At 52.7% G+C, this 26,810-nt stretch overlaps 1 protein-coding gene across 7 annotated transcripts in view; it reads left to right on the plus strand.

Moving 5' to 3' along the window:
- NDST1 (N-deacetylase and N-sulfotransferase 1) overlaps positions 1-26,810 on the plus strand; it is a 122,790-nt gene that overhangs the window by 47,773 nt on the left and 48,207 nt on the right. For 5 of the 7 annotated variants that reach the window (XM_081495830.1, XM_081495829.1, XM_081495831.1 and 2 more), the window contains 2 exons: positions 14,960-15,856; positions 23,915-24,409. In XM_081495830.1, coding sequence (XP_081351956.1) covers positions 15,344-15,856; positions 23,915-24,409 — 1,008 coding nt within the window. In that variant the 5' untranslated portion in view covers positions 14,960-15,343. Of the gene's footprint in view, positions 1-4,752; positions 4,847-14,959; positions 15,857-23,914; positions 24,410-26,810 lie in introns of all 7 variants that reach the window. The other 2 variants (XM_081495824.1, XM_081495827.1) reach the window with 1 other exon arrangement.

The following is a 26,810-nucleotide window of genomic DNA, read 5'->3' on the forward strand; positions in this document are numbered from 1 at the left end:
GCCCTGGAGGGACCTCCCAGACTCTTGAGAACCTGTCTGTAAGAACAGCATTTCCTGGGCCTTTCATGTTCTTTTTCTTTCTTTGTAAACCTGCTCCTGTCTCCCCCTTCCTTCTGGACAGAGGAAAAAGGCAGATTCTGAGGACTCATTGTCTTGGCGGTGGTCCTGGCCTTTCTGCCTGGTATGCTTCCTTGGGTGGGGGTTCCTCCTGGGGTGGGTGGCGTGGGCGGAGGCCTCAGGCCTTTCCCTGGCTCGGTTACCAACAGAGAGAGGTTTCTCTCTGTGCCTTGGTTTCCCCTCCGGCATATGGAAGTGTTAAGCTGGCCCCAGGGTTCTGAGGGTGGCAGGGAGCACTTGAAGAGGCCAAATGCACAGAGGTTAAGAACCTGGCTTAGAGTCCAGTGTGGATGTGAGTCCTTGTTCTGCCACCTGGCTGTGAGACTCAGGGCCACTGGCATAACCTCTCTGAGCCTCAGTTTTCTCATCTGTGAAAATGGGCCAACTGTAATACCTGCATCCTGCATCAGAGAGTTTCTGTGAGGGTTAAATGAGAAAATGCACATAGCCAAGGCCTTGGTACACACCATACCCAGTGAACAGAGGCTGTTGGTAACGGTGATTGTGCAGTGGGTCAGGTTAAGGGGTTTTACCTTGTAGGTGGTGGGAGCCATGGCAGGCTATAGAGTAGGAGACTGGTACACATGTGGTCTGAGGAGGCAGCTATGAGTTTGGCTAAACCCCGTCCACCTGCAGGAGTGAGAACTGAAGGCCACCCCTGATGGACTCTCCTGCCCTTCCTTTAACTTGTGGCCTTCACTGACTTGGCATGAGCAGCTTCTGCTTTGCACACGTCCTGTGAGAATGGAGGTGGTCATTTTCCCTAAGATCTCCTACAGAAGCCTTTGTCTCTACATCCCGGTGGCTGACCTTAGGGAATGTGAGTATGGGGCTTTGAAGAGTGGGTGACGTTGAGTGTACTCAGGTTGTCTGGACAGAATCAGGGCAAGGCAGGCCTGGAGTGACATTCCACTGGGCACTTGGATGTGACCTTGGTTCCTGGTCTGGGTCCAGCCTGGGTGCTTGCTCCAGTGGAGCCATGGAGGGGTTGACAATGGGCGGAATGTGGCCCCTTTTGGGCCCACACTTCAGTGGTGCCCAGGCATGCTGGCCGAGCCCTGTGCTTTTGCAAGCCTATTACCCAGTAGTTGAATCATGCCAGGACAGCCAAGGACATTTCAGATTCCCCCATGGCTGGCAGCCAGGCTGTCACCAGGCATTGCTTGTTTTCCCAGGGTCCAAGAGTTTTTTGAGGTGGAGAGGGCTCTGGAGATATTCCAGGGACTTTTCTTAACAGCTGGGTAAATTGAGATCCAGAGAAAGCAAGGCACTTGACCAAGGTCTCACAAGGCCACCTCCCTCCCATCTGTCACCTCCCTCTGTTCCCATGTCCCTTGCTTAGACTCCTGGCCTCCTGCCTGGACGTTTGTAACAGCCTGCATCTTCTGGGCTCTCCAAGAGCTTTGTTTGTCTTCCTGTTATCCTAATCTCACCATAACCTGCAGGCACATATGCTGTTTGAGTGTGTCTGCTCTCCTTTCCCCTCTGGTCCCAGAGTGAGCACAGAAATTCCAAGTGCTGGCCTCAGAGCCAGACTGACCTCTGGTTGAATCTCCTCTCTGCCCCTTTCTAAAATGGTGAACTGGGGAAGATACTCCATGTTTCTGAACCGCAGTGTCTGTCTGTGAAATGAGAACAGTGGCAGTGCTTAGTTTGTAAAGCTGTCTTGATGGTTAAATGAGATAATAACGTGAAGTGTGGGTGTAACAGTGATTCAATGGACATGAGTTTGAGTAAACTCCGGGAATTGGTGATGGACAGGGAGGCCTGGCTCACTGCAGTCCATGGGGTCGCAAAGAGTCGGACACGACTGAGCGACTGAACTGAATACCTGCACAGAATGAGCTCTCAGAAACATTCGTTAGTGGGAGCTCCTTGGTGGTCTGGTGGTTAGGAGTTAGTGCTTTCACTGCCATGGCCCAAGTTCAGTCCCTCATCAGGAAACTGAGATCTCACAAGCCATGCAGCATGGTCAAAAAAAAAAAAGGTCTTTGTTACATAGGCCCATCAGTGCTGGTTGAACTGACAAGTCAAGGGTATGGAGGAGTAGACAAAGCTCCAGACCTGAGGCAGAGGGTGTGGGCTCCAAGTTCACTGCCAAACGTTGCCTCACTGTGTACTTCTTGGGAAGTCACTCTTCCTCCAGGAACCCCACTTTCCTCATAGCAGAAAGAGGGAAGAAATCCCTGCCATGATCTTAGAAGCTTGTCATGTGATGCCAAAGCAGCATCTGTGAAAAAGCTTTGCATCTGTGTGATGATTTAAAAATGGCACAGTGGTGGCGGTGGTGTGCTAGTGGTGACGAGGACTTTGTGGCCACAGCAGTGGACAGCTGGCTTGGCTGGAGGCTGGCCAGTCTGCAGATACTCAGCACCCACACAGGCTTCCCAAGCCTACCTCTGCTCCCGCCGCCTCCTGCAGCCCGCCTTTTGCATTAGCCTCAGCATTGCACCCTCAAAGACGTGGGAGGTGCAAAGACCCAGTGGCATCTTCTGAGCCGTAGTGAGTTCTGGGTTATCTGTGGTGGATCCTGTGGAATGTAGGATTACAGCCAGGCCCTGGTTCGAATCTCAGCTCAGCACTTCCCGACTGGAAGCTTGAGCCAGTTGCTTTACTCCCATGAGCCTCATTTTCCACATTGGTGAAATGAGGGCTTGATGAAGCAGAGGCCAAGCATTTAGGAAAGGGCCGAGCACACGGTTACATAGAAGCATTATACCATGTTTTCTGCCTGGAGCGTGGTGCCTGATGGGCTTCTGGGTGGCAAGAGTGGGGGCCACTGTGCCCGTTTCTGGGGCTGAGCGTGGAGGTTGGTTACGCTCCCTGCAGAATCGCCCAGCTTGGAGTTAGGATGGCCCTTGGAGTCATCTGGCGGGCTCACTGGCAGGTTAGTGGGAGGCTGGGCCTAAGGTGAGGCAAGGAAGGCACTTAGAGGCAGACTGAGAGGAGCACTCAGGTGCCGCAGTGAGACTCCTGGTGCCGGGCAGGCACAGGAGTGGGCGCCTGTTTCATGTTCGTGCCTGCTGCCTGGATGCCTCATTCTAGCTCAGTAGAGGACTAGAACAGCAGTCTCCCGAGCCTTGGGGGTGTGCGGACACCTTGTAGAGCCTCACCCAGGCCCCCTGGCCTCTCTAAAAGGGGTCTTGGATAAGTAGTCACCTGCCCGGTGCTGTTTACTCTGTCTCTGCTCTCTAGCTGTCTGTGATCCAGAGAGAGCAAGGCCCTCCCCCTCCCCCCACCTGCTGCCCCTTCCCCTGCCAGCTGTGCCTCCATGTAAGCATCCGAGCCCTCACCCTGGAGGGGAGGCACATTGGCAGCAGGCTCCTGTTGCGGTGACAAGCCCCAGTGAGTCTGGAGGGACAAGGGTGCTTTTGTGTGGGCCCTGATGAAGCCCCCCTGGTATCAGCAGGCCTGGCTGGTACCCACCAGGCCTCCAGGAGATTAGGGGGCTTCTAGGGCTCCAAGTGCCTCAGGCTTTCCTTTCCTTCTTGTTGACCCCAGAGCTCCTGGCTTCCGTCCAGTCTGGCCACGGGGACTGGAGCGTTCTCAGCGTCCCTCAAGCTTTCGTGCCTCTAGGCTGGTCTCCCCATCACTACTGCTGGGCCACAGATGATTTGTTATGAAGTGGCCAGGGCTGCTAATCCCTGCAGGAGTTCCTGGGATCACCGTGGGCTGGCAGGAGCCTGGGCCACCCTCGTGGTGTGATGTGAGTGGCCTTGGACAGTCAGCAGTGTCCATCCGCAGACCCTATACATTCAAACATGCCATTAACGCCCCCCGTGCAGCTGCTACTCTTGGGGCCTGAAATTCTGCTACTGAGCAAGTTGTCTTATGCTCTCCTTGGCATCCTCTAAAAAGGCAGATACGTTTGCAGGTGGACACTCTTACACGTTTGCTGCTGAAGAGCAAACCCAGGCTAGCCTGGCCCTTGTCCAGCTGCCTGTGTGACCATGGCCCAGTTGCCTCTCCTCTCTGGGCTTTGTTAAGACCCTTTTCAGCTTCTAGAACCTCCTCACTCTGGCAGTTACCCTTCTTTCTCCTCTGTTGGGGTTGGTGGGGGCAATGACAAGGGCCTGGCAGCTGGGGTGGGGGCCAAAACGAGGTGCTCTGACCACCTGCTGGCCCTGTAGGAGCCATCAGTCCTGCTTCCTCTTCGTCTCAGGACAGGTGGGGAAACAGATCTGAGTTGGGGGACGGATCCTGCTTTGATCACATAGGAAGTCAGTCAGTCCCCAGAGCTGCAGTCAGAGCCCAGTTACCCTTGCTGACGGCAAGGGCTCATCCACTCCGGGCTGCCACCCTTGAGAGGAATGCGAGGGCCATCGGCATAGGATCAAGGACATGCTTTCTCCTCTCCCATGGAAGCCACCCCTCTCAGGGTGGGGGTGAGGGTGCGGGGTCCCTGCCTGCTGTGGGGTCCCCAGGCATGGGACAGAGTCGGAAGAGACATCCTCTTCCTGAGGTTCAGGAGGGTAGGGATTGGTGGCCTCTGGCAAGGGATGCAGTATGGGGGAGGCCTGGAGGCTTCCGGGAACGTGGTTGGTGGCGCGGGGTGTCCCCAGGCCACCCCCTCCCTCCCTCCCAGGGAGGGGACTGGGCTGACAGTAATGCCATTTGTCCTGGCTCTGAGATTAGGCGCGGCTGTGTTAAGTGAGGAGCAGGGAGCCATTACGAGGAGACGCGCTACATAAAGTGGAGCGGAGCTGAGCGGCTACTGCCTGGAGCTCTGGTGGGTCCTGTCATTTTTCTCCCCAGCCTCCCTGCCCCATCTGACCACAGCCCCGGGTTCCCTCCCTCCTGTCCAGTCCTCCCAGGTCTGTCTGATGTGTGTGTGCCCACAGCGTGTTCATGTTCATATCCATGCAGGACAGGGTCAGAGGTGCAGGAGTGGCCCCCAAGCCTGGCCCTGGAGGTCCTGTCTGCATGCAGGACCAGAAGCAGGTACCTCAAAGATCTCCACCACCAGGACTGCCCCAGGGAGACAGCCCAGGGCCAACCTGGCAGACTCCCAACTGAGGAGAAGGAGACTGTGGCTGAGGAGTGGAAAGGATGGGCTCAGCTTCTCTCTGAGCTTCTCTTGACAGCTCAGCAAGTCCACAAATCCACCTGAGGCTAGCAGGTCTGGGAGTTAAGATTTAGCACAGGCCATGGGGGAGCTGGGGTGGTGAGGTCCCAGGGTGCTCCCATGTTACCTTTGTGGCTTCAGTCCTGTCTAGATGGTGAGGATATGGCTCGTCAAAGTCAAAAAGGCTGCTGCAGACTTTCTGTGTTCTTTGTTTTGGCTGCGTTGGGGCATGTGGGATCTAGTTCCCTGACCTGGGATTGAACCCGGGCCCCTTGCATTGGGAGCAAGGAGTCTTAGCCACTGGACCACCAGGGAAGTCCCTCCATGTTCTTAACTTGACTTTTGGGGAGGGGGTCGTTCACAATCTCTGTGAGTTTGTATGGAATGTGGCATCCATCTGGGCAGAGTCTGCTGACAGCCTTCATGAGATTCTCAAAGGGTGCTGTAACCCCCAGAGCTCACAAACTTCTGATCTAATCCATACCCCTTGCTGTCCAGTTGAGGAACAGGCTCAGAGAAGGGAAGGTATTGCCCAGAGGGAGCCACTGGGATGCTGGTGGTACTCCAGGCCCATGTGGAGTTTGCTTCCGCCTCCAGGAGTTGGAGGCCCCCACCACATCCCGAGTACACATGTGTCTCAGGATCTGGCCGGGGGTCATATGGCAACCTGGGACGGGCCAGTGGGGAGGGCAGGGGCTGGGGTTTCCCAGCGTTTCCCAGCTCCCCTGCAAGGGTGGCAGACAGGGAGGAATGAATAATGGTAAACTTGTATGTCCTTCCGTGAAAGAAAATGATGAATAACTGAGATCATGGTTGGGCAGTGCTTGCCATAGTATCTGGTGTGTAGCAGACCTATGAGGCATGCTGGTCCCCATGGTCCTTCGAGTTGGCCTTGTTAACTCAGATCTCCTGCTTCTGACCCTCACCACCCAGCTCTCGCCTTCCTCAACATGAGGCCTCTGCCTGGAGCATGGAGGCAGCCTCCCTGTCTCATGTTGTATGGTCTCTGCCTGTCTGGGATGGGGCAGAGGATGGTCAGGACCCTCAGGCTGAGGTCCTGCCTCTCTGGGGACCTGTGGTACCCCATCTGTCCAGGAAGGAAGGCTTTCCTGTTGCTAGGATGCCAATCAGCCTGCATTGAGGCAGCTGGGGCCGGTCACCTGCAGGGAGCCGGTCACCTGCAGGGAGCCCGTCCCTGGGTAGGTTCTGGGCTGCAGACCTAGTTTAGGAATGGTGTGGAGTGCTGGGCAGCTGCACAGAGGCTGGGGCTCCAAGGGGGCCGGCTTGGCGTAGTCCTAGCTCTGCCCTTGCCCAGCTGTGTGACCTTGAGTCAGTTGCTTCATACCCTCTCTGAGCATAGATTTCCCCTCTGTGAAGTGCACATATCAGTGTCACCACCTCTCAGGGTGTGAGGATTGGGTGTGAGGAATCAGGGAAAGCCAGCGTCTGGCTGGCAAGGTACCAGGAGTTCAGTCAGTGCCAGCTGCCATCAGCGAGGGAGATTAGGATATTTGCAAAGAAATATCTTACGTTTTTTTTTTTTCCCCCCAAGTGCCAGTGATCCAAGCCTAAGAGAAATAGCTGGGAATGGATTTGACTGCATAGATGGATTTGGGCGTTGGGTGGAGAGAGCCCTATTTTGAGGAGCTCTGTGGGCTAATGAAGAGCTTGCTCCATGAGGGTCCTGCCCACCTGGGTCTGCCTGAGAGCTTCAGCAGGGCCAAAGGGCAGCTGGTCCTGACCCCTCTCATTCCCCACTTTGCCACCCCCACTGTCTTGTTTGTTTGCTCAGTAAACCCTTTTTTCAGAGCTGGTGCAAAGGTACACTCTCAACTCAGGCCTTGCTGGAAGAAAGACAAATTTTCAACAAGTAGGGGGTCTCGGTTCTTGAGATTTTTGTTGGGCATTCCCCTCCGGGGAACCCAGAACAGATCCCAGGTTGGGAGCTGGGGAGTGAACCAGTGCTTTATGGTTTGTTTGCTTTTTGATTGATGCATGATTTGTGGGTCTGCTTCCAGGCAGGATCGTGAGAGGCTGCTTTTGATGTTAAAACACACGTAGGATGCTTGAAAACAAAAACAGAAAGTGTAGCATTTGAAGGGAACAGAGGATGGGGTTGCAGGTGCTGGCCTGTGTCAGCTGTCCTTGGTGGACTTGGAGGGCGTGTGCTGCTGAAGGATGGATGGGCTGGGGAGATGCCCAGTTACCACTCATTAGCAAGCCCCAGACCCGCTCTGGGCCTTGGTTTCCTCATCTGTCAAACGAAGGGAATGTTGTTCATGGTGGTGTGGTGAGGGGTAAATAATAGCATGTAGTACAGATATATCATGTCTAATGCATGGGAGTTCATGCTTTGATACGTTTAGCTTGGCAATTCCTTGTAGCAGATTGAAATAGAGAAAGGTCATTGGCAGGGGCACTTCAGTCTTAAGTACCTACCCTGGGTGTGTGATCACTTCTGCTTTGGAAAGCTTTTGGTGAAGTTGGGGCCCAGAGTGCTAGTCTTGATTGCAGCTGACATCGCTGGCACATCAGTCTGGCCCTGCGTGGTGGGGTACAGGGCAGGAGAGCTCGTCCAGGACTTCTGAAATTCAGAGCTGGCAGAGTCAACTCGCAGCTGAGGCTGGCCTTGGAGGAGGATGTGTAGGCTTTTTTTGTGGATAAGAAAATAGGCCAAGGCAGGTGGGGGTGGGGCAGGCCTGGTAGTGCAACCCGAGGTGGTCCTTTCATCTCTCTGGGCCTCCGTGTCCCCATGTGCTCACTGCAGGGTGGGCAATACACCCTGCAATCCTGAGACCCTTCAGCCAGACTGCCGACCGTCCCTTGATGGCAGCCTTGGATTCCAGGGTGACTGATAGACAGCCCTTTGGCCTCCGGCCAGGTGGCGCTGCTGGGCTGTGGGGGGTGGGGTGTGTGGCAGATTCCAGCAGAGGAAGGGATTTGCTTCTGGTCTCGGCCTCCCAAGGGTGTGATAGAAACTCCTGCACAGCTGGGAAGCAAATGTGGAAGATTTTCTTTGCTGTACATGTGGTGGGTGGGGCAGGCTGGGGCCGGGTAGCTGGTGGAGCAGGGTGGCTGTGGGGTGTGGCTGGGTAATGGTTTGTGGTGTGACTGTGCTGGGGGTGTGACAGGCTGGGAGGGGCTGAGTCAGCTGTGGGGAACGGCCCTGGGATTGCATGTGGGGCTCCCAGTGCCCAGCCGGCAGCCACTCCTCCTCCCTGAGGCTGAGTGCCCATTCACATACTTTTGAGCCTGCTTGCGGGGCTCTCCCCGCACCTCTTCTCAACTCCCCACCCCATCCTTGTGCCTGTGGCCCAGAGGCCTGTGTTGACCCATTTGAACATCTCAGCACCATGTAAGTTTGTCCGTCCATTCATGTGCCTGTGAGTGTGGAGGAAGTAGGGGGCATGGTCAGGAGTGACCCAGGCAGGAAATAAAATCTGGGCTGGGTGAGCATGCGGGGCTCTGGGTACCAGCCTCCATTCAGCCCGCAGCAGCAGCACGCCAGAGACCTAGGACCTTGGAGCCCAAAGGCCTGCACCTTCAGTGCCCAGTGCTCTGCGTGGTACCTGGCAGGGCTCGGTAGGAACAGAATGAGGAAACGGGGAGTGGATCATCTGCTTGTTCCCGACTTCCAGTGTGCACCCAAACCTGACCTCTCTTTCTATTTCTGGATCCATTGTCAATTTGATATGTGGTCTTTGGCCAGTTCCTTCTTCAGTCTCAGTTTCCAAATCCACTAAGTGAATAATCATCTGTTATCCTGTATCACCATGTGCCAGGCACTGAGCAGTTTTACACACGTCATCTCTTAGTCTTCGCAGTAGCTCCACAAGATAGATAAGTAGTATAAACACTATTTTACACTGGGGAAACTGAGACTCAGAGAGGTGGAGAGGTTTGCACAAGGACCTTTAACAAAGATGCTAGCAGCTACTGCATCACTGCCCCTCAGATGTTTGGGGTGACACAGCATGACACATACAGCCCTTCACGGGAGGCCTGCTGCACATGGTAGGCAGCAAATGCATGGGAGCTGGGTTGTTAGGTGCACTTCACGATGAAAGGGTCAGGGAGCTCTTGGTCTCACTCCAGAGCCCACCTCTCCATCCAGGGCAGAGCTCAACCTCCTCCCCAGTCCTCCTCTCTAGACAACTTGGTTTCTGAGAAGTTCCTTGTAGCCTCTGCCTCTTTTCTCTTTGGGTCCTCAAGAGGATTCTGGGGGCACCTGAGCATTTTGGAGTAGGGGGTGGGGTCATGAGTGACTTTCAACAGAGCAGTGGCCACAGTTACCGTGGTATTTCCCGAAAGTGCAGCGTTGCCATGGCATCTCCATGACAACCAGAGCATCTCATTCATTATCCCCAGCACCTTGGCAGGGAAAGCTGGGCCTAGGGCTGAAAGAGCACAGTGGAGGCTTGGTTGAGGGCTGGAGGCCTTGGTAGCTGAGGCCCCCCTCATGCTCTCCCATATCCCTGCCAAAATTCCCCTGTAGGCTCTGGAGCCATCACCATTTCATGGGGTTTGATTTCAGATTTCATCTCTGCCACTGACTAGCTGTGTGGTTTTAGGCAAGTGACTTAACATCTCTGAGCCTTATTTTCTGCAGCTGTAAATGTGAATGACAGTGTTAGTTGTAAGGATTAATTGAGATAAAGTATGTAAAAGTGCTTAGCACAGTCCACAGTGCCAGGCACAGGTCATAAGTTCCAGTCCTGCCCCCATCTGCAGGCTCCAGGGTACAGAGCCATGTGTAGAAACACTCCAAGTCTGCTCTGCCTGGACTACATGCTCGGGTGTGCTCAGGGGTTGGTATGTCTGTGTGTGTGCGCTTAAGTGCTTAATTGCTCAGTTGTGTCTCACTCTTTGCAACCCTTTGTTGTTTTTTACTTTTTATCTATTATTTTATTTTTGGTTGTGCTGGATCTTTGTTGCTGTGTGGGTTTTTCCCTGGTTGTGGTGATCAGGGACTACTCTCTAGTTGTGGTGTGAGGGCTTCTCATTGTAGTGGGTTATCTTGTTGTGGCTCATGGGCTTTAGGGCTTGCAGGCTTCAGTAATTGAGGCATGTCAGCTCAATCGTTGTGGCTCCCTGGCTCTAGAGCACAGACTCAAAAGTGGTGGCACAAAGGCTTAGCTGCCCTGACTGTGGGATATTCCCGGATCAGGGATTGAACCTGTGTCTCCTCCACTGGCAGGTAGATTCTTTACCACTGAGCCACTAGAGAAGCTCTCTTTGTGACCCAATGGACTGTAGCCCACCAGGCTTCTCTGCCCATGGAATTTTCAGGCAAGAATCCTGGAGTGGATTGGCATTTGCTTCTCCAGGGGATCTTCCTGACCCAGGGATTGAGCTTGCGTCTCCTGTGACTCCTGCATTGTAGGTAGATTCTTTACCTGTTGAGCTCCCTGTGGGGAGCTAGATGAGGGAGGGAGGGAGGTCAGCTATGGGACGGTGTTCACCCACCTGAGGCCGGAGCTTGAAGTCTAAGCCACAAAGGTAGCCAGTGGGTGTGCATGCCCTGTGCTGTGTTCAGCCATTCAGTCGTGTCCAACTCTGCGACCCCATGGACTGTAGCCCACCAGGCTCCTCTGTCCATGGGATTTCCCAGGCAAGAGTACTGGAGTAGGTTGCCATTTCCACAGGCCTAGTGTCACTAAAGTGTGTTGTTTTTTTTAATGGACTTTTTTTTTTATTTTGCCATACCACGTAGCGTATGGGATCTTAGCTCATCAACCAGGGATTGAAACTGTGCAGAGTCTTAATCACTGAGCTGCCAGGGAAGTCCCTCAAATGTGTTCTTTTTCAAGAAGTTGGAAGTTCTTTTTTTTTTTTTTTGCCAGTAACAACTTAGTCTTCTATTTGCCCAAGGCCAGCTGTTGCAGGCACTGAGGCCCCAAGACTTCCAGAAGGGATGGAGGGGGTGCGAGTGGCGAGCCATCCTGCCTCCCAGCTGCTGCTTCCTGCAGAAGATGGGAGAGTAGATAAAGTGCACCCTTGTGCCATCAAGTATCTCCTCAATTTTGTGTGTGTGCCAGTAGCTCGGTCATGTCCAACTCTGTGACCCCATGGACTGTAGCCCACCAGGCTCCTCTGTCCAAGGGATTCTCCAAGCAAGAGTAGTGGAGTGGGTTGCCATTTCCTTCTCCAAGAAGTTGGAAGTTCTGACTTTTATATGAAATCTCCTGATTTTAAGATGCTGATAGCTAGTCTCAAAGAAAAATGCTGTCAAAGAACCCACATTTGCATCTTGTTTTGGCTGGAGGATCCTGGTTCTCAGCTTCTATGCTATAGAGTAGGGATGGGGCGGGAGCCTGAGAAATCGGACGTGGGGGCAGGAAAGGGATTGGTGGGTGGAGATGACTTCAGAGACATGATGATGTTGGAACTGGGGTCTTGAAGGATGAGTAAGTGTCCCAAGGGGTAGAGGAAGACATTCCAAGCAATGGGAACTTCATTAACAAAGGCTTAGATGCATGACCAAGATTGGTGACTGGTTGGGCGAGGCTGGAGTTTAGGAAAATGGCTGGTGATGTCGGCAAGGCCCAGGCAGGCCCAGGGTGGGAGGGAAGTGTTGAGGCCTCAGCCCCTAGATGCCCTTGAGGCCTGGGTGGCTCCACGGAGGTTTGAAACCTTTGTTTGCCATCCCTTGAGCCACAGGGGTGCAAGAATTCAGGCAGTATGGAGGGCCTTGAATGGCTGGTGCCAGGCCCTTGAGGGGTTGCAGTGGGGGCAGCACTGGAGGCCCCTGTTGCCAGCTTGATGGTGGTCAGCAATTTGCCAGGATACTTGGTCTTCTCTGGGGCAAGGGGCTAGTTGGTCACTCTCTTTCTCCCTTTACCCTCTCTTGGGCTTGAGCTTTGCATGACCTTCTCTCTAGCCTTTTGGCTTCTATATGTCCTCTGCTCATCCATCCAGTTCCCCGACAAGGCACGGCTTCTGAAAGTGGGGATTCGGGATTCCAAGGGCCGTTAGAGACTTAGAGAGTGCCTGGAGCTTGACGGTGCTTTGTGGGCTCAGGTGTTACCCACGTTATGAGTACGTTAAATAGGAATACATGAAAACAGCAGCTGGCCCTTCCTCAGGGTTGTGTGCCAGGCATGACACTTCGTATGTATCCACTCATTTAATTTTCACAACTTTGGGAAGTGTGTCAAGTTTTCCAGTTTTACAGATTAGGAAACTGGGGGCACTTAAAGAACTTGCCCAAGATTACGCAATTACTAGGTGGTAGGGCTTGGGTTTGAGCGAAGCTGCCTAGCTCTAGTCCGCCCATGTAACCCTTAGGCTCTATTGACCTAGGGCTTTAGGGAGTTGGAGGCATTGGGTTTGGACTCTGAAATTGTTTCAACATTTCCCAGCATACGTGCATTTTTTTTAATGGGGAAATATCTGATTCCTACAGGGGTCGGTGACCGCAAGACACCTGCGACTGCTGGTTGTGTCATTAGCACACATGTTGAAAGGCTGTTAATGCAACAGGCTGTTAATGCAACAGGCTGAAGGCCAGTGACCAGGGCACCCAGGCCAGCAGGGGAGGTGGAGTTAGGTGGACTGAGTAGGCAGGTGCCTCCCCACCCACTGTGCTCCTGTCTTGGCCCTGGGCCAAGGGGTGGGGCTTGCTGTGGCTGCAGGGCAGAGGGCTGTCCTTATCAAAGGGGAATGGGACATGGGTGCACCCTGGGAATAAGCTGGACCGGTCACCCCAGCTCTCTTGGCCCCACCCAGGAAGGCTGTTCCATCTTTCCCTGCTCTCAGCTGGAATTGCAGGGACTCCCTGGAAAGCTCTGCCTGCTCTCTTATCTCTAAGCTATGCTATGTGTCCCTCCCTCTTCCTACCCTGGGTCAACCCTTGCTTGGCTTTCTGGCCAGGGATTACCACTTCCTCCAGGAAATCTTCCTTGATCCTCGCCCTTCCTCCTCCAGGGGGGTTAATTGCCCCTCAGTTCTCTCAGATACCCTCCCTCTTCCCACTGTCACACTCCCTGCATCGTAGGTGCCTGTTTCCTTGGCTGCCTGGGGTTCCCTGTGATGCTGGTACATCGTAAGAGACTGAACTGTAGAATATCAGAGGTGGAAAAGTCCCCAGACGTCACCTGGCCCAGGCCCCTCGCTGACCGACAAGAAGCCGAGAAAGAGGCAGAGCGTGCCTGAGGCCACACAGCACATTATGGCAGAACTGGGAGCAGATGCAACGTCCAAGACACACCCTCATTTCATAGCCCTGCCTCTTTGCTTCTGAGCACATCTTTTAAAAATATTTGCTTTCATATATTCACAAGATAACAAATGATTATTATAGGAAATCTAGGAAACAAAGGAAAAGAAAAGTCAGAGATAATTGTTACTGTTTTTTGTTTTGATTTTTGGATTTAGTACCAGTTTCAGGCTTACGCATAAAATTTTTCACAAAAATAAGACAGTATGGTCTTATAAAGATGTTTTCTACGTTAACAACATATATGGTAATTATATTTCTGTGTCAGTAAATGTCCTCCTTCAACATATTGTAAATGGCTGCCTGGGATTCCATCACATGCTTGCATTATAATTGCTAAAGACAGTCCCCTATTGTTGGGCATTTGCTATTATAAACAACACTCTATGCTATTATACAGCACGGGGATTCATTTTCTTGTGGGGAAATCTTTGCACACTTCTGCAATTACTACCTCTAGGATCAGTTCCTAGAAGTACAGCTGTAGGGTCTCTGGTAGACTGTACCCATGCTGAGCAGACCATATAGTCTGGGGGCTGGGAACGATTTTGAGGATCTTCATCCCCACCTCTGGGTCTGAGACTCACATTCCCCTCCTGGCTGCGCCAGCCCAGTCCCTCACGCCTCCTGTCCTTGTCCCCATCTCCCATCCTGCAGGGGAGCTCTCCTGCTAGCTTTCAGCAGCTGCCTCCACTCATGTTTAAGGGAGACTAGAGGGCCATGGTCGGGGTGCTGTTTGGGTGAGGATGTTGGGCGAGCTTGGGATCCTCAAGGCGGGGGGTTTGGTTGCCTGCTGTGCTGGGCTGGTGTGTGCCGCTGTGGGCTTGTGCCCTGAGGATGAGAGAGACCTGTTGTATTTGGGGCAGATAGTGACAGCTGCCATTTCTTACGTGTGGCTTACGCCATGCTCCTCCAGTAGGTTTCCTCAGTTACCCCTCGGCCCCAGCCCAGTGCAGCAGGCCTGGTGATTTCACACGCGAGATCGCTGATACTTGAGAGGGCCTTCTAGCACAGCCAAGCTGCTGATGCCTCACAGCCTAGTCTGAATCCTAGTCTGAGCCTTAGGCTTTAATCTGTCAGATGGCGCTGCTGGGTGCATTCCGAGAGAGAAATGGGTGGGAAGCACGCGGGTAAGGGAGTGGGGGAACGCGGTGTTGGGTCGTGATTTAGAATTCCACCTCTAGCTGCCAGGCCTTGCTAATGTTTATTGTCCCACTTTATTCTTCCTGCTTCTGGGGTCTTCTTGGGGCAGTCTTGGACTCTGGTAATCATGATAAACAGCATCTATCACTGTAGATACCATATGCAGGTAACTGCTCAGCGTGATGTATACATTATGGGATGAAACCTCCCAGCCTCCAGTGAGGCAGGTACTGTTGCTAACACGTGGAGAGACTGAGGCTCAGAGAGATGAAGAAGCTTGCCCCAAAGCATGCACCCAGGTTGAGGGGCAGTAGCTGAACTCGGGCCGGCCTAGATCAGGTCCTGTGGGTCCACAGTGGAGCCCCAGAGCCCACACTCCGGCTTTCCACCTTCTGACTCTCCTTCTCTCTCCACAGCCTTGGCCCCGGGGACCCCACTGAGAGAGCGGCATGCGGCACCCCCAGGCCTGCCCAGCATCCTTCTGCCCGCTGCTCAGCCCCCCCAGGAGGCCCTGACGCCCTGGGGCACTTCTGCTGTGCACAGGACCACGTGGGGGTTTGCCATGGTGACATAAAGGGGTGCGGAGGAAGGAAGGAGCGCAACCAGCCGTGGACTGCGCCCCTGGCTGGGAGGAAGGGCCAGGGCCCGGATCCTCCTCTCCCCTGCCCACTGCGGGCCTCACTCGCTGAGTCTCTGTGAATCTGTTGGCCAGTGGACAACTCGGGTATCTCCTCCTGCGTGGGGCCTTGGGGTGGCCAGGGCAGGCCGGGGCCCTGGTGGCCGAGGTCTCGGGGGCCAGGATGCCCACCCTGGCGTGCCTCCGCAGGTTGTGTCGGCATGTGTCCCCACAGGCTGTCCTTTTCCTGCTGTTCGCCTTTTGTCTGTTCAGTGTTTTTGTCTCGGCCTACTACCTTTATGGCTGGAAGCGGGGCCTGGAGCCCTCGGCAGATGCCCCTGAGCCTGACTGTGGGGACCCTCCTCCCGTGGCCCCCAGCCGCCTGCTGCCGCTCAAGCCCATCCAGGTGGCCACCCCTTCCCGCACGGACCCGTTGGTGCTCGTGTTTGTGGAGAGCCTCTACTCGCAGCTGGGCCAGGAGGTGGTGGCCATCCTGGAGTCCAGCCGCTTCAAGTACCGCACGGAGATTGCACCGGGCAAGGGCGACATGCCCACTCTCACTGACAAGGGCCGCGGCCGCTTCGCCCTCATCATCTATGAGAACATCCTCAAGTACGTCAACCTGGATGCCTGGAACCGGGAGCTGCTGGACAAGTACTGCGTGGCCTACGGCGTGGGCATCATTGGCTTCTTCAAGGTACGCGGGGAGCAGGTCTTAGCAGTGAGAAGCTCCAGCCGAGCGCAATTCTCATCCCACACTCAATGGCTGAGTTCCTGACCTTCTACCTGTACAATGGGTACAATGACAGTGCCTCCTCCCAGCTTGTTGGTCGTGAAGGGTGAGTGGGTGAGTGTAGGTAAGGTGCTTGGGGCACACGGTTCCTTGTGCCTGGTAGGTGCCTTTTAAGTATTAGCTTTACTAGGAGCACACAACAGGGGCATTGCCTGCCATGCACAGGCCTTGCACACTGCAGACCCATTCTCAAGGGATGGGTGCAAGGGAGGAGAGCATGTGCTCTGCTGGGTCATTCAAAACCTGTCACGGCAGTTCTCCCAAGGACAAGGGTATATCCCCATTTTGCAGATGGGCAAACCAAGGCTCAGGAGGGTAAAGTTAGGTTGCAGGAGGCCGTGCAGCCTGTAAGTGGGAGAGCCAGGCTCTGAGCCCAGACTTAGATGGTTGGGGCTCTGGGTCCTGCACCCTTTCCTCTTGGCTGTGGAGGGGTATATGGAGTTCATGCACCCCTTGAACCAGAGCCACTTTGCACTGGAAGAAGGAGGGGAAAGAAATCCCAGGGGGCAGGTGAGCTGCTCTGGGCTTGGTGGGGCACCCGGAGTGACCGCTTGGACCACGGTCCTTGCTGAAATTGTCATGGAGAAGCTGTCCTTGGGGAGGAGGTTGGGGACAGCTGGATAGGGGACCCAGAGGCTCTGGCCAGAGAACTCCGACCTGACTGGGACGGTAGCTGGGTGCTCAGGGGTGTTTGTTCCTTCATTCAGCAAATATTTACGGAGTGCCTACCATGTTTAAGTCCTTTGGTGGGCACTGGGGACACAGTAGTGATCGAAGTGTGCAAAGTCCCTGCAGTGTGCTGCTGACTTCCGTGCAGTGGGTGGGGTGGGTGACTAGACAGCAAATAAACATACCATGTGGCAGGTGGTGATAAGTACAGAAAAAAAAAAAAAAGCAGGAAAGGGCACGTGGATGATGGGTATGGGCAGTGATGCTGGTTTTGATAGAATGGCCAGTGACGTTGTCTTTGATTAAGTGACTGGAAGGGCGTGAGAGGAGTCCATGGCTCTGTGCAAAGGACCTTCCAGGCAGAGGAGACAGTAGACACAGGGTCCCAAGGTCAGCCCTTGTGTGGCGTGAGGGGAGCAGGAGATGGGTCAGAAGTAGCCCGTGTGCACCGGTGGCTACTCGTTCGTCCCCAGGTGTTGGTGGCACAGCCGCGCCCTGGCCCTGTGCTCCATGCCGGGAGGACTGTGGTCTAGATGAGGGTGTCTCACGATGTGTTCTTTCATGCACTAATGGAGCAGGATGCTCTGCCACTAGAAAAGGTTTTGTGGGACAAGAAATTGAAGGCCCTCAGAAGTCCTGCAGTGGAACAACCTGGTGAGCTTTGTTCCCCAGCTGGCTTGATGACAAAACCCTTTATTTCATGTCTCAGCATCTGGGAAATGCTGGCCTGGTTTATGGCTGGGCAGTGGCATAGCGTCAGATGGCTTCATTGTCTGCTTTCCCTTTGCTCCTGGACTCTGTTCCCTTTCCTGCCATGAACTTCATTATGCTTGATTCAGAGCCCCAGGCCTGAGAAACGTTGCAGTGGCTGACAGTTATTGAGTGCTCATGCACAGCCACACACATCCTATGTGCTTTATGTGAACTAACACATTTGACACTCATAAACCATCCTCCAAACCAGATGGAGGTCATCTTGATTTGAGAGAGAAGGAAACTGAGGCAAGGAGGGGCAAAGTTGTCCACACTCAACACCACTAATGAGCATAGGCGTAGGATTTGAACCTAGGTGGTCTGGTTCCAGAGACTTTATTTCCAACACTGGGATGAGTCCAGGAGCATTGAAAACCACGTATTTAGTAGCATTTTCACCAGAGGCCACGCCTGGTGCCCAGAGCTCCCCTGGTTTCTGGGGACCAGTCAGTGGATTCTGGTCATTGGGCGCAGTGGGTACAACAGAGCTGGGATCCTCTCAGGCTCTGGTTCCTTGCTGTACAGAAGGTGAACACTTGGCCCAGGGAGGGGCAGGGGCATGCTCAGAGCCTCCTGTGGGGCCTCCTCGGTGGTCATTCCAGTTCTCTGTGCTCTTTCCATCCTTCTGTGTGAGACAAGACCCCTCCTTGGTTTTCATCAGGTGCCAGGGACTTTCCACTCTAACGGGAGCCATCTGGTGGTCAAGCTGCATGTTTCTGCTCTTCTGCAAGAAAAATGTGCTGCATGTCGGGGGTTGGGACTCCAGGGGTCTGGAAGCTCTCATTTTCCAATGCCAACAGCACTGGAATCCCTGTTCAGTGGGAGAGCAGGGGCTGGAGAGTCCAGACTGTGGGTCAGCTCTTTCTGTCACTTATAGATAAGTGACCTTGGGCAGGCTATTCAGCCAGTCTGTGAAATGGGGCCAATCATAGCACCCGCCTAGTGCCACATTGAAGACAGGACAGTGGACAGGAAGCGCTAGCACAGTGCTTGGTACCCAGAGCCACCCAGGAAATGGCAGCTGGCTTGCCTTGTCATCTTACCTCAGCACACACAACTGGGGGTGGCTCTCTGTCTTGTGGCTCGGCCAACATGTGCCCCTGAGGTTCCTGAGGGCGGAGTAGGTGTTCGTCAGTAGCCCTGTTTTGTGGCTCAGCCTGACAGCTTCAGGTTCCCCCGCATTGAGCACATCCTGGCAGAGGCCCGAGAAGGGCCACTGATGCTTTCTGTGCACACTTGTGTGTGAAGTTACCTCAGTCGTGTCTGACTCTTTGCTACCCCATGGACTGTAGCCTGCCAGGCTTCTCTGTCCATGGGGATTCTCCACGTAAGAATACTGGAGTGGGTTGCCACGTGCTCCTCCAAGGGACCTTCCAGACCCAGGGATCAAACCCCCATCTCTTTTTGTCTCTTGCATTGGCATCTGGAGTCTTTACCACCAGTGCCACCTGGGAAGCCCTGTTAGCACACTTACTCTGTGCCACACCCTTAGCTCATTGCCTTGCAGGCTTTGTTGTTCAGTTGCTCTGTCATGTCCGACTCTTTGTGATCCCATGGACTGCAGCACGCAGCATGAGCCTTCCCTGTCATTCACCATCTCCCAGAGATTTCTCAAACTCATGTCCATTGAATCGGTGACACCATTTAATCATCTCATCCTCTGTCTTCCCCTTCTCCGCCTGCCCTCAATCTTTCTCAGCATCAGGGTCTTTTCCAAAGAGTCAGCTCTTCCCATCAGGTGGCCACAGTGTTGGAGCTTCAACTTAAGCATCAATCCTTCTAATGAATATTCAGGGTTGATTACGTTTAAGATTGACTGGTTTGATTTTCTTGCTGTCCAAGGGACTCAAGAGTCTTCTCCAGCACCACAGTTCAAAAGCATGAATTCTTTGGCTCTGGCTTTCTTTATGATCCAACACTCACATCCATACATGACTACTAGAAAACCCATAGCTTTGACTAGACAGACCTTTGTTGACTAAGTAATGTCTGTGCTTTTGAATACCATGTCTAGGTTTATGATAGCCTTATTTCCAAGGAGCAAGCGTCTTTTAATTTCATGGCTGCTGTCACCATCCGCAGTGATTTTGGAGCCCAAGAAAATAAAGTCTGTCACTGTTTCCACTTTTTCCCTATCTGTTTGCTATGAAGTGATGGGATGGATGCCGTGATCTTAGTTTTTTGAATGTTGAGTTTTAAGCCAGCTGTTTCACTTTCCTCTTTCACCTTCATCAAGAGGCTTTTTACTTCCTCTTCACTTTCTGCCATTAAACTGGTAGCATCTGCATATCTGAGGTTGTTGATATTTCTCCTGGCAATCTTGATTCCAGCTTGTGAGTCATCTAGGCTGGCTTTTCACAGGATGTATTCTGCATACAAGTGAAATAAGCAGGGTGACAGTATATAACCTTGACGTACTCCTTTCCCAGTTTTGAGCCAGTCCATTGTTTCATGTTCAGTTCTAACTGTTGATTCTTGTCCTGCATGTAGGTTTCTCAGGAGGCAGGAAAGGTGGTCTGGTATTCCCATCTTTTTAAGAATTTTCCACAGTTTGTTGTAATCCACACAGTCAAAGGTTTTAGCATAGTCAATAAAGCAGAAGTAGATTGATCTCTGGTTCCTCTGTCTTTTTAGGATCCAGCTTGAACACCTGAAAATTCTTGGTTCACATACTGCTGAAGTCAAGCTTGAAGAATTTTGAGCATAATCTTGCTAGCATGTGAAATGTGCAATTGTGTGGTAGTTTGAACATTCTTTGGCATTGCCCTTCTTTGGGATTGGAATAAAAACTGACCTTTGCCAGTCCTGTGGCCACTGCTGAGTCTTCCAACTTTCCTGACATATTGAGTGCAGCACTTTAACAGTATCATCTTTTAGGATTTGAAATAGCTTAGCTGGAATTCCATCATCTCCACTAGCTTTGTTCATAGTGAGGTTTCCTAAGACCCACCTTACTTCACAATCCAGGATATCTGGCTCTAGGTAAATGATCATACCATCATGGTTATTTGGGTCATTAAGACCTTTTTTGTACAGTTCCTCTGCGTATTCTTGCCACCTCTTCTTAATCTCTTCTGCTTCTGTTAGGTCCTTGCTGTTTTTGTCCTTTATTGTGCCCATCTTTCCATGAAATTTTCCCTTGGTATCTCCAATTTTCTTGAGATCTCTAGTCTTTTTGTTGTTTTCCTTTATTTCTTTGCATTGTTCACTTATGAAGGCTTTCTTATCCTTGCTATTCTCTGGAACTTTGCATTCAGTTGAGTATATCTTTCCCTTTCTCCTTTGCCTTTCTCTTCTCTTCTTTTCTCAGCTATTTGTAAGACCTCCTCAGACAACCACTTTGCCTTCTTGCATTTCTTTTCCTTAGGGATGGTTTTGGTCACCACCTCCTCTACAGTGTTACAAACCTCCGTCCATAGTTCTTCAGGCCTTCTGTCTACCAGATCTAATCCCTTGAATCTATTCATCAGCTCCACTGAATAATCAGAAGGGCTTTGATTTAGGTCATACCTGGATGCTCTAGTGCCTTATCATATATAATTCTCATAGGTCCTGTGAAGTGAGTAGTTTGTTTTCAGGTGAGGAATTGAGGCTCCAAAAGTAACATGGCTGTCTAGACACAGCTTGTAAGTCTGAGCCAAGATTCAGCCACCAAGCTCAGCTCTTCTAACCCACTTACAGAAGCAAACTAACCACTGGCTGTAAGACCTGAGGCCTTAAGAAGTAGCACCTTGGGAAGTAGGACCCTGAGGTTCCCAAGGTCATGCAACCGGTTACTCTCAGTCTGTACTAGGCCTCCCCATTGTCGGGTCAGGGCTGTTCCTTTCTCTGCCTGATGACCCCACTGGAAGACTTGGTGTCTCCAGTGCTGAAGAACAGGAGGGATTCCCCTCTCTTGGGGCAAGGCCCACAGTGAGGGGTCAGTCTCTGCCATTCTTATGCTTACTTTCCATTCTCTTCCCAGACGGTTGCTTTCACTGCGGGCTGGGGTGGACAGTCAGTGATTTGGCTTTCTCCCTTCCTCACCGTGTCCCAGCTGGCCAGCTGCCTGAGCTGCCCAGCGCCTGGCAGTCATTTCGGGATCGGGGCTTTGAAATGGGATCCCCCAGTGCCTATGGTCCACTGTGCCCTCCTCGGCCACAGCAGGTGATGGACAGGGCCTGAGATGTCACTGGCCCCCACTGCCTTTGTCCCCAATGCTGGCTTAATAGTCCTGGGGACCTTGGGGCTGGGGGAGGGGCCTCTCAATTTGGGACTCCCAACACAAGGGTGGGGAGTTGGCAGGTGTTACTGGTGTGTGGAGAGTGGAACACAGGCCCCTTACCTCAGTTTGTGAGGCCACGGCCCTCCAGAGCGTTCATGGGAATTACAAAACAGCACTTTTGCGTGGAGGTTATTACTAAAAGGTACCCTGGGCACAAAGCCCAGCCCTCAGCAAGTGTCCTTGCACAGCGCTCACATGGCCAGCTCTCCAGGGTGGCCCAGTGCACCACCCTGCCTCCCTCTCCAGCCTCATTTGGCGCCCTTTGTCCATTCTTGCTTTGTCCCACCCCACTCATTCTTCACACAGTGGCCAGATGGACCTTCTTAAAATGCAAATTGGAACCGGTCATCCCTCTGTTCAGGTCCCTTTGTTGGAGTCTCTATTGGCTTCCCAGTGCCACTTCCAGCCTCCAGGGTCCTGCAGGTCTAGCCCAGCTGACCTTTTTGCCTCTTCTCCCTCTTGATCACCCTGCTGGCCTTTCCATGTTCCTTGACTGTGCCGTACTCTCTCCAATCTCAGGACCTTTGCACTTGCTGTTCTTTGAACTTGGCTCCCACCTCTGCCTTAGTTGACACTTACTTATTCTTTACATTTTAGTTCAGAAGTCTGTTTCCTAGAGAAGCCTCTCTTGAGCTAGCGGACTATGCTCAGTTACCTGCTCTTCTAGAGGTCTGAACCTCTTCTGTTCAGTTGTGCCACATTGAAGTTTTATGTACATTTCTGCTATTTTGATTTCTCTCTCTCTTCTCTGCTTGCCTTTATAGTTCGTAAGGGCAGGAGCAGTGTCTGTTTTTCTCACCGCATGCCTGTTACTTAACACAGTTCCTGGAATAGTGAATAATTGTGGGATAAACAAATGAAACGTGTAATGAACAGCTGTCATGTGCCAGGTATTCGGGATCTGTCCTTTCTCTTTAAAAATTCAGTTTCTCATCAAATATGCCTTTGCTTTCACTGGGTGTCAAGCCTGTGCTGGCACCAGGGATCCAAGGTGGAAATGACATTGTCCCTGCCCTTGAGAGGGCGTGAACTGGCAGAGAGACTCTGAACAGATAGTGCCGCAGCCGAGGTGAGAAGTGCTGTAGCTCAGGCTTTAATGTGGTCCCAGGGATGAGAAGAGGGCAGATGCATTGGGTTTTGAAGGATCAGCAGGAGTTTGTCAGGCCAAGAAGACTCAAAGGAGCTGTCACAGGGACAAAGACAGATTGTATTACAACCAGAGGGAGGTGACTGGGAGGGTGAGGGAGAAGGAGCAGGGGCTGTGAGTCTAGGGAAGAGGAAGAGGGGGTGCTGTGGGTACTGTCTGAAGGTCCCCAGGGAGCTGGCAGCGGCAGACCCTGGGAGGAGAGAGAGGCACAGGGAGCTGGACTCCTGTGGGGCGTGGCCTTGGAAGTGCTGGGGGTTTTCTAGGGGTTGGAAGCCCTGTGGGGCGGAGTGTCTGCTCCTGCACCCCCAGCAGTTTCCTCCTCTCTGATCTGTCCTCCATGGGCATTTGCCCAGAATTTCTCCTGAAGAAAAGATGGTGTGGCAAAAGCCAGCTTGGAAAGCCCAGGCAGGGAGTCTGGTGGTCAGGCGGGTAGGCTCTGGGGTCAGCCATCTGGCTGTGCAGTGTGGCTCGTCCTGACCACTGTGTTACCCAGGATGGCACCGCACTCAGAGCCTTGGCGTCCTTGCCTGTGAAGCAGGGTGACAGAGGCTGATGTGAGGACTGAAGGAGCAATGGTAATGGCGCCGGCCCTGTTCTGATCACTTTGCCAGGCTTAATGCTCATCCTCCTCCACCAGCCCTGAGGGACTTGCTGCCATTCTTGGCCATGTTTTATAGCAGAGGAAACTGAGGCATGGGGAGGTTACGTAACTTGCTCAAGGTCAGGCAGACTGGTGGCAGAATCTATGCGCTCCACCGCTAGCTTTCCTGTGGGTGGTTTTGGACAGGTTACCTAGCCTTTCTGGGCCTGGTCTCCTTGTCTGTATAACAGAGATGCCTCCTTCGTGGGGCTGCTGGGAGGATTACGGGGCCCCTTCATGTGAAGTATGCGAGCCCAATTCCTGGCTTTGGGAAGCCGTCCTGTGTGTTAGCTGGTGTAGTACTGAGATGGGCAGAGTGGAGTGTGCTGCGTTCACACAGGCTCAGGAGTGTGATGAGGCCTCCGGGAATGAGAGTGGGTACTGCTGACATTACTGTTCTCTGCCCATCTCAGTATTACACCTGAGATTCCATGGTCCCGGGGGGCTGTGGATCTGATGGCTGTCTTCCCCCTCCCCTCCCCACTGCAGGCCAATGAGAACAGCCTGCTGAGCGCGCAGCTCAAAGGTTTCCCCCTGTTCCTGCACTCGAACCTGGGTCTGAAGGACTGCAGCATCAATCCCAAGTCCCCACTACTCTACGTGACCCGGCCCAGTGAGGTGGAGAAGGGCGTGCTGCCTGGCGAGGACTGGACCGTGTTCCAGTCGAACCACTCCACTTACGAGCCGGTGCTGCTGGCCAAGACACGCTCGTCCGAGTCCATCCCTCACTTGGGCGCAGACGCTGGGCTGCACGCCGCGCTGCACGCCACAGTGGTCCAGGACCTGGGCCTCCACGACGGCATCCAGCGTGTGCTGTTCGGCAACAACCTCAACTTCTGGCTGCACAAACTCGTCTTCGTCGACGCCGTGGCCTTCCTCACGGGCAAGCGCCTCTCGCTGCCTCTGGACCGCTACATCCTGGTGGACATCGACGACATCTTCGTGGGCAAGGAGGGCACACGCATGAAGGTGGAGGACGTGAAGGTATGGCTGGGGGTGCCAGGGGGCAGAGCAGGCCTCACCACCGTCAACCTCTGCTGTCCCCACTGTGACTTTGCTCTTTGTACCTCCCTTGTGCTGCCCGTCCCCCTCCCTTGGCCACGTGGTTCTATTGTCTTCTTCGCAGCAAGTTGCCATTTAAAATTATTTGAAGTATTGAATATAGAGGAATTTTGCATCTGGATACGTGGGGCTCAGGAACATAACAACTGAGTGATGGGAGCTGTGCCGAGTTGTTTACCTACCTCTTAATCCAGACATGATTTTTAACTCTCAGAAACATGTATGTCAGTATCAAAGCTCCTCCAAAACTCATAAAACAAGAATTAGAGCTTGAATCATACACAAGGCATACTTTAACTGAGTTGTGTATAGATGGTGGAAGGCGTGTATTTAATTCAAAAAATGTTTACCTAACTTAACTAACTATATGTAAAAGCATTTTGCAAGCCATGAAATTTTACACATTTCACTGTAAAAGAGACGCCTACAAATTAAGGCCATTAAGCATTTTCTAAAAGACAGCTTCCATCTACTCACTATTTTACTCAGGGTTATATGCAAAGGGAACAACATCACTGTGTAAATGGGGAAATCAGTATCACATGCCATAAATAGAGGGCAACCATAACAATAGATCCAGTGAAAACAAAACAGGATTAAATTCTAGCGAAGTACTGCTGCCTACTGACCGCCTGTCCTCTCTTATGTGAGATTAGTGAGAGTTAGAAATGTATTAGCACCAAACCAAGACTTTTTTTTTGATGTTAGGAGGAGTGAAAGAGGCTTTACAGGAATGTTTTCCTCTCATGGATGCTGTGTTGGGATTGGCTGTAGGGTCTGGAAGGGCCATAGGGGGTGGGGCCCCCAGGGTGAGGGGCAGGGGGATGTGTTGATCTCTCCTTGGTCCAGAGTGAACTCTCTGCTCCTCCTTACACCTCCAGAGGAGAAGAGCAGAGCAGAGGCTGTTGGGGAGCAAGCAGTGTCTGGGAAGGCAAGACCTGGGTTCAAGTCCCAGTCTGCCCCTAAGTGGGTGACCTGAGCACACCCCTTCCCTTGTCTGAGCCTCAGCAGTGAAATGACAAGATGAGGTGGGGGGGAGGGGCCTGGATGGCTGGGGGTGGGGTGGGGGGGCGTGTGCAAATGCCAGGCTCTGAGCCCTCTGCCCCACTTCTAGGACAGAGCAGTGTTGCTTTTTTACGTGTTTGCTTCTGAGATTTCACCTCCTCAAGGGCTCCTCTGTTGGAAGAAAATTTTGTGACAACTCCTCTTGAGCCTTCCAGCTGAGGCTTTATACGATGCCACGACCCACCTCCAGCAAAGTAGATTACTCTTATTTTCTACCTAGGTCATTCTTCTGGTGGCCCAGCCTTGCTCTCTCCTCTGTAACTTAGGTCTTTGCTCCCTGTCGAGGATGAGTCCTTGAGAGGTCCAGGGTTGGCCCCAGGAGGAAATCAGGCTGCCAGGCTCACTGTGTCTCCCATGAACCCTGGACTTGGCCTCTTGGTTCTTATTTTCCCCATTTTTAGAGAGGAATGCTAGCAGTTTGGAGCTGTTTCTGTAGAAGAATACCAACAGAGATGCCCTCTTCATGCACGCAGCTCAGTGCAGACTGCCTAGCCCTCCAGCAGCCAGGTCCCATTTGCCTTAAGCATCCTTTTTTGAGTCAGAACAGACAGAGTTTTTAAAAAATTTTTTTCTTCAGTCCCAAGCACTGGCGACAACTGAGCTTTTCTTCCAGAAACATGAATGTTGCCTCATTAACTTGTACAGTACGGGCTGTCCAGTGCAACTTAAGTAATACCAACAGCAGCTTTTATTCAAGGCTTGGCAAGTGCCAGGCTCTCTGCTCATCCCTTTCTGTGTGTTGCCTCATCTGATCCTCACAGCAGCTTTGTGAGATGGGTATTGTTTTAAATCCCATTTTATAGAGCCAGACACTAAGATTCAGAGAGGTGAAGTGACTGGCCTAAGGCAACACAGCTAGGGCATGCATGTCCATGAGGTAGTGCGTGGCCCCAGGAGAGCCAGGACTTTCTGTTTGCAAAGTGTTCTGATAGCAGGCTCTTCTTGCAGGTTTCCTAGCAGCCTTGCACATCATGCCTGGTAGGGATTTTTTGAGTCCCCACTCCAGAGGACAACTGTATGTTTGTTTCATAAGGGTTAGCATCCCTTCACTGACATGCAAAGCACCGGGTATGCCATGCATGGAAACGCTGCGTTGCTGGACACACAGTATATCTTTGGAAAAGTTGTGGTCCTATGATATCAGCATTGTAGTCACCAGTGAGGTGAAATCCCCCTCATTTGACAGATGAAGACATGAGGCTCACAGTGGCAGTGACTGCAGACATGACAATGCCACTATCATTTTTCATCATTTACC

This window comes from Giraffa tippelskirchi, chromosome 6 (assembly GCF_054371585.1).
Source record: "Giraffa tippelskirchi isolate mGirTip1 chromosome 6, T2T-mGirTip1v1.2.pri, whole genome shotgun sequence".
NCBI lineage: Eukaryota > Metazoa > Chordata > Mammalia > Artiodactyla > Giraffidae > Giraffa > Giraffa tippelskirchi.